Source organism: Saccoglossus kowalevskii, chromosome 22, assembly GCF_978046115.1.
Source record: "Saccoglossus kowalevskii chromosome 22, keSacKowa6.1, whole genome shotgun sequence".
In the NCBI taxonomy this organism is placed as follows: Eukaryota; Metazoa; Hemichordata; class Enteropneusta; family Harrimaniidae; genus Saccoglossus; species Saccoglossus kowalevskii.
In genome coordinates, this window is record NC_140662.1 from 14,631,778 (window position 1) to 14,644,021 (window position 12,244).

The 12,244-nt window shown below is 34.4% G+C and overlaps 2 protein-coding genes across 2 annotated transcripts in view; one reads left to right on the top strand and one right to left on the bottom strand.

Moving 5' to 3' along the window:
• Nucleotides 1-1,212: 1,212 nt before the first annotated feature.
• Nucleotides 1,213-6,383, bottom strand: LOC100371471 (ubiquitin-conjugating enzyme E2 G2). The gene is made up of 5 exons (XM_002737236.4): nt 6,209-6,383; nt 5,283-5,364; nt 4,475-4,593; nt 3,097-3,237; nt 1,213-1,670 (listed from the first exon to the last, which is right to left on the bottom strand). The coding sequence occupies exons 1-5, from the start codon at nt 6,249-6,251 to the stop codon at nt 1,558-1,560; spliced, it is 498 nt and encodes a 165-aa protein (XP_002737282.1). The 5' UTR covers nt 6,252-6,383; the 3' UTR covers nt 1,213-1,557.
• Nucleotides 6,384-8,651: 2,268 nt separating this feature from the next.
• The window catches only part of LOC100372229 (DNA topoisomerase 2-alpha), a 47,282-nt gene continuing 43,689 nt past the window's right edge, over nt 8,652-12,244 (top strand). Inside the window, exon 1 of the mRNA XM_085496006.1 lies at nt 8,652-9,216. Coding sequence (XP_085352132.1) covers nt 9,145-9,216 — 72 coding nt within the window. The 5' untranslated portion in view covers nt 8,652-9,144. The remainder of the gene's footprint in view (nt 9,217-12,244) is intronic.

Sequence of the window (12,244 nt, forward strand, 5' to 3'; positions counted from 1 at the left end):
ATATCAGTGTCAAAAATCAGTTAAAATTAGTACAGTATAATGTTTCCTAAAAGTATAATAAAGTAGTCTCATCGCAAACCACAAAAATCTCATGAATAAAACAGGATGTAGTGGATAAATTACTACAGAAGACAAGAACTTTATGGGTCAAACTGATTTCAATGACACCTTAGTCAAAGGTAGATTGAAGAAAATTCAATACTGAAAAAATTTATGTTCACATTATGTGCACACAATTGTTATACACAAATAATATGGTTATAAAACCTTCATAATCGTACTGCTCGATATGATCCCATTTGAAGCTTCATGGTTGGTTGTCGAACAGTTATTTGTAACACATTTCTTGGTTGGCTAGCAGCCTGCTGGTTGGGCCATCCAAGAGGAAGTAATTCTAACTTTTAAAATTACAACATGCATTTCTGTGCATCAAAAATAAATGCATTGTGACATATGTAGCACACACCAGCTTTCAAGGTGAAAGAGAATCTTTGTATCAGGCTTCTGATTTAAACTCGCACAAAAACCATATCGCCTAATAGTATACATTGTTACCACAGCAGTAAAGGGTTACAGTAGTGTCGTATCGTATCGTGTTTGATATGGGTTCCATGCAACATATGTAAAATGTAGTGCATGTTTACAGAAAATATGAATACTTGTATTTATTGTGCAACGACTGTGGAGCTTTAGCCTTTTTTTTTTTAGACAAAATTAAATGTGAACATTTTCACTCAAAAAATTTGGCCATTTTATCCCACTCTTCTGAAGAAAAATGCAGATTATAAACGGGACTATTTTGTGAATTTGTAATGAAAAGAAGGAAGTGGTGATGAAAAGGTTAAAATTAAATAAGTGACTTTAACATTTCCAAGAAATCTTGTTGCTAAGTAACAGTGTGATGACAGACATACACTTGGAGGACCATTTTAGTGATTTTAACCAAGGATGTATAACATAAGGGTTTATAACTTTCATAAACATGTATGCGATGTAGATCTCAGGAGAAGCGAACTCTCGTGCTTTGCGAGCACGTCAATCAAATTTATTTCTAGTCAATAGTGTCACAGAAAGGCAGTGGATGCTTGGCAAGGTATAATCGAGAGAACAGAAATGAGCACGTTTATCATTGTGTTGAAAAACACACATATTGCACGCTTTGCAATTAATAAGCGAGGACACTACCAAAATAATCAGAGATAAACATGAATCTGCTCTTTTCACTAATTTGTATTAAAATGTAGGTTAATTGTTCAACCCATATTTCTTCACAACTTCTTAACTTAATTCATGCAAGATCCTTATCACATATCACACCATTTGTAAACCTTCATCTAATAAATCCTTGTTGTAACTATAGCAACGAATATGACTGATTTTATGAAATACTTGAAAAAAAACTATCATGTGACACTGAAAACTGAAATAAGTCCATGATGACATGCTGGTACAAATGTTTAATATCAGAAGAGTTTGCACATGGCAAATTGGATGTTAAGGGAGTTAATACTTGTGTAAGTTGAGGGAATCACTTGACCCAGCAATCCTAAACTCCATCTAAAGGCCTAGAGATTTTCTGACAAGTCGTCTTGCCATCTTGTTAAACTGTTGTCTATCGTCTCGCCACATTTTGGATGCATCAACATTGGCACCACTTTCATCGTTGGGTTCTGAAATCAAGGAAGACACACACAACAAAAATTATGTAAAAGTTACAATAGAAATAAGTACATTGAAGAGGCACCATCATCAGGTCTGCTGCACAGGAGAAAATGATTCCGTCACATGTCAAAATTTACATTCTGGAGTAGATACATGTATCATCTGTTTAGCAATGAGTCATAAACCATAATGGTTCATTTTGGCAAGATCATGTGTGTAATTTCAGAATTATTATATAGTCCCTCCAGAAAATTTTCAAATATCCTAACAAATTTGAGCAGATATTATGAACAAGCAGAATCGTCATATAGCCTACATAAGGCATTTGCATGATATAGAACATCGTATCGTTAATAAAATTAGCATACAGTCATCATAGGGACAAATTATTTCTGACTGACCAAAATAAAGTTCCAAATAACCTAAAGTTTTGATTTTTTTTTTAGTTTATAGATTTTAATTTTCTTTTTGTAACCCTTTTCATCCTTTCATACAGATTTTATGCGTATGTATTATTATTACAAGTCATGCACAATAATATATTTGTATTGAGTGTTATTTCAGCAATACTTCCACTGTCAACACTCTGTACTCAACACTCACTATATCATAATGTGGAGAGATATATGATAAATATATGATACCACGACACTTGATTACTGCCAGAGTAGCGTCAATCCTCACCTGCGGCTTAGATTGATACAAAACTCTGACTGTAATCAATTGTGTCTGCTTATGTTAATGTAAGAGATAATATCATAGGATTATATATAATACATGTATATAATTATATATAAATATATATACTGTGAAAGGGTTAATTATTCACTGGGTTTTAATTTTGCTTATTTCGCTGACTCAAAAATGCGTTAAATTAAAACCCAGTGAATATGTAAAATTTAGCATAGAACACATTATCTAAATGATAAAACTGAAATAAAAACCCACTGAATATGCCTAAAATGATAAATCAGCGAAATTTAAACCCAGTGAAAATTAGTCATTTTACAGTATAATAAATGAACATTTTATTACTGTACTGTGTGATTAATTTCTATAATTAAGGATGGTCAGGGAACTTTCTAAAATTTTAATTTCTTTGCAAGGCATTTGCAAGATTGACGAAAAATCATATCCAAACATAGTTTTTGAAATCTGAACCTCAATTGTACGTATTTTGCTCATTTTCTAATCCAAATCTGGTCACCAAAGTATAGTTTGCTGTTCAGGAAAATCCAAAATCATTGTTGCACGGAAACAAGCTCTTTGTCATTTATTTGATAAAACATTTTACTTTCGCTTTTAAAATTTTAAAATATTTTATTACATGTAGCCATGTTCCATCCATCATCAAAGTATTTCGTTTCTCTGCACACTTCAGCATCGAGAGTACAGAGAAGAACATAACAGTTGAACTTGATGCATAAACCTTACCTGCCAGCATACTAACGACTGAGAGTAATATCTTTTCCACACTCTGTACGGGACTCCATCTCTCGGCACTACTCTCGTATCCCATTGGATCATCACCAGGTGCATGCAAAATTGATATGCAAACTTGACCATCTGGGTAAACTGTAAATGAGAAGCAGTGATTGGTCAGATCAAAAATGACAAATATGAAAATGCAAATTTTAGTCTTTGCTGCTAGAAACTGTTGTAATTTGGTAATGGGTGTTTGCTAATATGAAATCTGTAACTCCTTGTTGTCAGAGAATGTAACAACTTTTGGAATTACACTTGTGTTCTAAAAACACTGAAGAACTGGATTTTCAATGAGAATGCATAGACATTGTGGCCATACTTTTAATTACTGGTATATCTTTTACAATATACTCATCAGATACATTAAAATCAATCAAGGGTGCGTTTTTGTATAAAATATTTAAGTTCAAAAATTATCTGATAACAGCTTTTTCACTATCACAGGCACTTTGTACATAGGGAATGTTTATTGCTACAAAACGTTACGATTCTACCTGGCTCAATAATTCCATACTAATGTACAATTTATGCAAGTTGGTCTAAAACACAGACTATATCTAATATGTCCTTAAAATGAATACCAAATATTAAATATATGTAGTATATTTATTTAAATAAATGAACTGCCACTTAAAATTAAACCACGTGAATACTAAAGAAAAATTATTTTGTCCCCATAATAATAAACTCAACAATATTTTAAATTTTATCAGGACTTGTTACCAATAGGCAATTATGTCCATTTGCTCCAAAAGTAATAAAAAAATGTAGAAAAATGTACAAAATATATTTTAGTGGGAAAATTTATGGCTTTTGAAGGGTTGAGACAAAAGTAGGAATTTCAAATTCTCCCGCTGTTTATCATATAGCTAGGCAAATTTATTCAAACATGTCTTAACTTCAAGCTGAAGTAAGGGAATGACTCTTTACCTAATTAAATCGCAGCACACAGAATATCCGTATATCATGTGAATACCAGTAACCAATCAAATTTACTGTCTAACAATAGCTGATCATGATTGCGAAGAAAGTTTGAAAAAATATTTACATAGAAAGCTGAAATGACAGCATACATACATTTTCCTTTGTTGAAATTCATTGAAATTTTAACCCTTATCCTGCCATCCCCTATGTACTTTTACATTGACTTGATCAAATAAAGCTCAAGACATACGCCCTGCATTTCACACTAATTCATGCGATAAAATAATGCATATAAACATAAAAATTCCACCTAAAAGTACAAATCTCAGCAGAAAATAACTTTCTGTGCAACAATACAATACAGTATAGTGGACTCACTATCTAGGCTAATGTGAACACTTACTATTTGGGTGGAACATGTCACTTGTAAACTTCATTTTTGGAGGACTTAGTGGATAGTCAGGTGGGAAAGTTATTTTTGCTGGAAACACACCACCTTCAAAACATGTTCCCTCAGGACCGCTGAAATAAACAACATGTTGAAATATCTGATTAACTCCTACATTTCCTTACATTACACTTAACAACAGAGGACAGCAACACATCGCTTTCAAAACATGTTCCCTCAGAACCGCTGAAATAAACAACATGTTGAAATATCATTTTCTTACATAAACACCAGAGGGCAGTAATACATCGCCTAAGAAACATGTCCCCTTAGGACTTTGGAAATAAATAACATAACATGTTTGAAATACCCCAACATTTCCTTAAAGTTGACACCAGGGGGCAGTATAAATGACAAAAGAACATATTGGTTTTCCTGCATAACAAGAAATGATTTGAATAGTTTTGAGATGACAGTCAAATAATATAAATACCAGCAGAAGCATCAGAATAAATGTTATCTTCTGGAACACATGATTCTTAAAATTTGGTACTAGTGTACATAATGTTTTGGATAAGTTTGATGGAGAAATTAGAATCAGTAAAATATTCAGGTTTTATGCATGACCCCAAAAGGTCACACATTCTGTCACTTTCTGGGGTATTGTCCTTTATACAGCAATAATTTCCAATATTATACCCAATTGTTGCCCATTGTGTCAACAAGAAAGTAACAGGATGTGTCACCCAGAAAGTACCAGTGTGACATTTAGAGATTATTGCCACATAAGTTGAATTTCAAGAAATGAATCTCAAATACTTACACAATCAATGCTTCCCATTCAAAAAAATTTTCCTCATTTGAAGGTCCAGCGACTATTCCTTCTGGTGGATTCAGTGTGAGCTCTGTAGGATATGAACATTCAGTTTTTAGTAACCAATAGTGATGTAATATCAACAAATATGTTTAGTTGCATACAATACTGTATTTTCACAGGGAATTTAAAATTCACAATTGTAAGCTGAATAATTGAAAGAGAGCTTCTACTGAAGGAAATACAATATTTGGAATACCGATAGGGGAAGTTTTTTTTCAATAATTATGTAATAAAGATGTATTCAAATTTTTTTAGATCATCAGTCATAATACGGCACTGGATTATAACAAATACATTTACAAATTTTTCCTTTTCTTTACGTTCAAATGTCTGTGATTGTCTTGTTGTTACACTTTGTTGTTTGTTTGTTTTGTTTTTGTTTTTTTGTTGTTGTTACTTTATTGTTTTTTTGTTTTTTTTAACTAAGATCCCACTCAGGGATACGGTTTCAATAAAGATTATTATTAATATTACACATATTCTTGTTAGCTCTATGGTTGTACAATTAACTAAGAAAAAAAAAGTCTCGGAATAACGTATATGTGACAAATCCTGCATACAGTGCACAGTCGTGTTATTTCCATCACGGTATCATGTTAATAAAATGAAAACAAGCCCTCCACTTCACGCCGGTCACCCACCCGGCGGTTTCAAACGAATATTTACAGTTTCACTATCACGAGAAAGGGGCTGTGGTTCATACTTTTTACTAGCAGCGCTCAGTTTGTCTATGTGAAACAAAAATTACGTTATACGGCACTGTGAAAGAGATACTCACCGAAAATCCGAAAACGTAACAAATGTACACGTTAACATACGTAAACATCAACCATTGGATGTGACTGAATTTACACCATATTTTGTTTACTTACGTTTGTACTCGGCCATGAGCCTTTTCAAGGCTGATCCAGCCATATTGGCGGGTTCTCTGAAGAACTTATGTCAATAAATGTCTTCAGTTTAAGTAGTTACGGGGGAAATACGGACAAAATGACACGAATTCCAGATAAAGCTGTCTCTCAAATCATACGAAAGGTCATTAATCGATATCAGGTGACTGAATTTGGGTTCAACAAACACCTTTGTAAGATTGTTTCTGATTGGCTGGATATCTGAAAGCCCGGAATTAGATATGAGTTTAGATCTCGCCAAATCAAATAATTTTTCGTACCAAAACTGGTAGTTATTATAATATATGTTTTCTTCCTTTTCTTAGCGGGTTTTTATGAAACAAATTTTGGTTGAATATGAGACAAGCGTAATTACTTAGATTCAGCCAATAGAATACTGTTTTATAAAAAGAAACAAGAAAAAATATTGCCGTTATTCGAAGCACCATACTTCGTAACATGAACTTTTTTTGGAAAAAAGAAAAAAAAACGTGAACAAATCATCGCTAATGGAACACTAATACTTTGTATGTAGTATTTGATGATAACATCTCATGCAATGTTATTTTAGGTGAATCCCGAGTTAAGCAGATAGCCCGTGTTCATACGAGTTTTCAGTGCTCGGCGGGATTGTACAGTCACATCAGCATAAATATTCCTGACTGCACAAAATAAAATTCCAAATTTTGATAAAGAAAATAGTCAGAATAAATTCATTTTGATTATGGCAAACCATACTCTAGCACCAGCCTTAGCTGTCTTCTTAAAAAACAGCTATGGAACAAAACAGCAACAACTATCAGTGTATTAGGCCACATTCTGTGTTCATTCTATATTCTGTATTCACCATTGGCTGCAAATTGTCTTTTTTTGTTTTTGACTTGTTTTGTTTTTTTTTAGAAAAGTTTTTATTTTTTGTTTTATTTTTTAGATTGTAGTTTTTTTTTAATTTCTTTCTGTAAGACCCTTTTTATCCTTTCCTAAGGATTTTATGCGTCTAATAAAAAAATATCAAAATATCATTTTCTTTTCAAATAGGGCAAACACGCAAGATTTGTTTTGAGTTACATGATGTTCAAACGAGTGACGAGTATTTTTGTCCTTTATTTCTTTTATTTTTACAATTTTGGGCACAAGAGGCACACTTTCAAACTGGCGTAAATCTGGGGGGAAAATTTGAATGAAAAACTGCATTTTTTACTAAAAAAAGTAAAAATTTAGTAAAAATGTTATGACTCGGAGTCATATGGTGGAACTGCTTAGTCCTGATCATTTTTTATATTTTCGCGTTCAACTAAGATTTAAACAGGACGGTAGACTAATTGGCGATAAATCAATCACTTGGCTAGAGTTCAGCTGTGTCAGCCAATCAAGTTTGAACAAAGTTGGTACAGAAAAAAAATCAAAGAAAGGTTAATACGTAATAATAATACTCTTTATTGCGTCCGTATCCCTATTGGGATTTTGAATAAAATGCAATAAAGATATGAAGAAAAACAAACATAACAAATTTGAATAAAAAAATCAAACAAACAAAAACAAAAACAAAAAACCGCAAGCAAAGACAAACAACAACAACAACAACAACAACAACAACAACAACAACAACAACAACGTACATATATTGCCTGTTAGACTTGAATTGATTCCAAGACCTATCAAGTTAAAGTTTAATGCTTTACATAGACTAAAAACTTTGAACGTTTGATGAACGAAGTGTTGAAATATTTTCTCGTTCGGAAAATCGGTGTAATGCATAGTGTCAACTCGTAGAAGCATTGGTCTCGACTAAAAAAACAAACAGTAACTTTAGGGACACATTCGTCTAGAGTAGATTGATATATGTCCGAAATATTTACTCAATAATTTATTTTACCACGGTCACAATTCCAGTTTTCGGCTGTTGCCATGACAACGATGGGCATAATTATTTTCAGATACTAGTATGTTCGCCTTACTGAAGTGCATGTCAAGCTTTGATCGGCCCAGCCAAAAACAATCGCAGGAGCGTAACATGTAATACGCACGTGGACAGACAATTTGAAGTGGAGGGACTTGGTGATTACAAAGGCAATCCTAGCTGGGAGCGGATCGCCAAAAAAGATTTATCACGAATACCATAAAATACACAGCTGGACCTGTCGAGGTATATGATTCAATCGCGGAACTATTTTGCAATATTTTTATACTAATAGGTTCAAGCCTCAAAACACACTCACAATGCCAAAACATGGCTCATATCGCACATAATAAATGTAAATAAAAATAACTAAAGTCTTAAATAGGGTATACATTACATATTGTAGAAGGATAGCCTTTTTTGCCACCTCCCACCTAACTTGTTTATTTTCTTACAAAAGCGTTGCTCACAACGCGATAGGTCGTATGACGAATTTTGTACTACGAATTCACACGGCAAAGGTCTCAATGGGGTTTAGCCATTTCGCTTTGTTTCGATTTCCCTATGTGGTGAATAATTTTGCTGACCGTGCATTTGGATCCTATGTATACCTATAATTTCTGCAGAATAGGAACAATTTAGTATTGTTTTTCTCGCTCTCCGACAAAATACTTGATCGAACGGAGCGATCGCTAGCGGAATATTTACAATTCAAGATCGATTCGTCGCCGACAACAGACCTATGTATATATGTATGTGCAGATGACTGAAGTGGTCCAGACAATCAAAAACGGTGCCGGTATATCGTATATCTAGAAGCAAAACGAGAAAAACGACGACCTTCATACAATTGTATATTCACCATTTTGGATCAGAAATCGGCGAAAATTCGTTAAAGTTATTGTTCGGCGTCGGCGTCATTACCATTCTTAGCTCTCTGACTGATAATCCACTGTTTAATGGGACAACGTGCATTTTGAGAAAAAGAATATTTTAAAATATCCAAGTATCTTTTATAATGGATTTCACCGGTGGTGGTTCGGGCAATAACCAAGGCGAATCTGAAGACGTTAGTGGATTAAAATGGGTGGTAAGTTTTTTTTATATATAAATCGTAAAACCAATGACAACTCGTGTTGTCGAAAGTGCATACGACCTATAACCTCACAACACACAAGTCTCGCCATTCGCGTAGCGCGAATATGTAAATGTTTTTTGTAATGATTTGATTGGACAATATTTTGGCGGGTTTTATTTTGGTTAATTTGTTGCACTTCAAATTTGAATCGTCTCGCTGGGAAGCCATAACCCTTTATCGCTGGGGGTTTAGTATCAAACGTTTTAGAGGTTTTGAGTTTTCTAAAACGGGTTTTTAACGATCTGGGTGACAATACTTAAAAAAACAAGGTTCAACTTCTATAAAAAAAGCGGATTTCATCTTCAAGTTGTCGCTGTTCGTACATCGGCAATTGATCAAAATGGACGACCATAGCCCGTTGAAGGTAGGAACAATCAAATCTTACACAGATCAAAGAGTTCATCATGCAATGTTATTGTCACATGTTTCTCAGATGAACCATAGAGCTCTTTTTTTAGCTCCATGGATGAACGCAGTATTGTCAAAAAAGTGAAAAGTATGGTGGCTCTAGCAAATCTGATCGTTTTTCTTATGTTGTAGTTCCATTTCTTCAACGCGTGTTCATGTTTATAATATATAATAAATTTTACTATAAATGTTGCAATTTGTCAATGGCTCGGTATTGTAGTATACAAGTTATTTTTTAATATTATGGGTCGAAGAGTTTAGTAACTTGAGGCTTGTTGATTTTTTTTTTTCAAGAGATTATTTTGTTAAACAGCTGGCAGCACCAACCACAAGATCACGCAATACTTACTTGGATGTACACACAAAACTCATAGTTTGGGTCAAAATAATGAGTTATAGATTTGATTCCATTGTTATATCGTCAAAATGATTATTATTTTCAAAAAGTTTCATTTTTTGTAAAGTAAAAATATGTAACAAACCTTTTTTTCAACTATCATACTGTTACTGATTCAATCTGATGATGCATATTTTGTGGGACTTGTTTAATATGTACACGAAGGCATATTGAATAATAATAAACAATAGTCAGAACTCAAGATGGCTGAGCGAAGTGCTTTTACTGTGTCATGCCATTGGATTAGTTTTTGTATTTATGTGGACTTGTAATAAGCCAATAAGATGACAGATTTTTTGATTTCCTGGTCGTTCCACCTGCATCTAGAAATATGTTAAGGAAAAATAAAAACTTGTCCGGTCACGAGTACCATAGTGGTTGTCGCATCAGACTCGTGATCGGTAGCTGCGGTTCCGTAGCTCTTTGGTGCGACCTACAATCGAATTTCGCCCTAACAATTTCATTTGGACGTCTTTTTTTTAAATTTTTTTGTTGTACGTCGAACATAGAGCTACAAGATCTATCACCATTTAAAAACAGAAATCTGGCATACGTAAATTAAATCGCTTTTGCTTTCGATTACGATGGTGTGACATACCTTTATTGTGAATTGATAGCTGGATGGATAACATACAAACTTTTGTTTGCAATTTGTGTTTATAAATAAGCAATAATTTGTGATATTTTACAATTACCGCGGAAACCAAGCAAATTACGAGAAAACGACAGCCATTGACATCCCACACTCCCTAGCGCAGAATAAATGTAATCTCGTTTGGCGGTCATGTGATACAGTGGTGGAAGAATAAAACTCACTCTTCTCGTTATTCTAATTGTTCCAACAAAGCAATCACATACAGTATTTATAATTGTATGATTTTTGTTTAATAATAGAAACTAGTTGCATAAACGCAATTTATCTACTGATTTCGGTCACGTGGTACAAAATTATAGGTCTCGCGTAATTTGCTATAGGTCTCGCGTAACTCTGTAGTCCAAAATGGCGTCTTTCGTCTTGTTATTTTTCTGCGACTCGGTGTACGGTAAATAAAGTCAATTTTTTATGACCACCGTCATCATTTCACAGCGCAAATAGGTTCTGGTCATTGTTTGGAAGTAAATAAACATAGTGAGTGCTTTCGAAGGTCTTAAAATGTGATTTTCGCGACGACCAAATTTGGCATGTGGATTTTAACCGGTATTCAGTCGCACAAGGCCCCATAGCCCTATGGGCCGGCCAGAGTCAGTCACGTAAATAATGCGGTCGGCAACATAGGGCTATGATTCCACAGCTACGTGATCGGTAGACCTGAGTTCAAATCCTACCTTAGGCTGAACATGGAAGGTACTAACGGAAGGAGCCACAACGCTATTGTTTTAGCTTTACCCCATGATCGTTTGTCTTGTTGTTAGCTTTTAACACCTTCGTACAATGGGTTATGCTAATCTCGAGCATTCGGTAATATTCAGCATGTTCGGAAGCGATAGTCGTACCTCGCATGTACAATATTGAAAATGGCGAACTTTAATGGAAAATTGTCAGATATAACATTGATTGAAGAAGAACTGATGAAATATCGTGAATTTTGTATTTGTAATGGTAATGAGACTTAATGATTGCTTGTGACGATTGCATTATTCAATGGTACCATTGTCAGTGCGTGGGTTTGGCGCCCGAAACTGTCAACATTTTTGACCACCAGACATCGGCGAACAACAACAGAAAAGATAGTATCGAAAGAAGAGCATGCCTCGACACTTTCATATATTTCATAGTCACATTAAAAAAAATGGCGGGGTTGTATCATACTCCGCTAACTCGTTACTTGTGTAAACAATCGCAAACTATCATGGACATCAAAGATGAGCTAGACAATGGCCTTATCAGGATTAATTTGGGTTGAAACAAAAGGAAATAAGTCAATTAAGAGGCTTAAGTGGCCACTTGATGGGCGTCATGGCTCCTTCCCTTAGTACCTTCCATGAGCTGAACATCAAAGGGTCGACCCCTACCCTTGGAGAGTGTGCCACAGACTGAATGGGAAGGCCAATTCCACTGGCCGAGATTCATTCACTAATGAATGCGACTTTGGGGGAACCTTAGTTAAGGTCCGCAGGTGCTTGTGTTCGACTGGGCCTGGTTGACGCCAGGATAGCGCATTAAAATTGCCATTT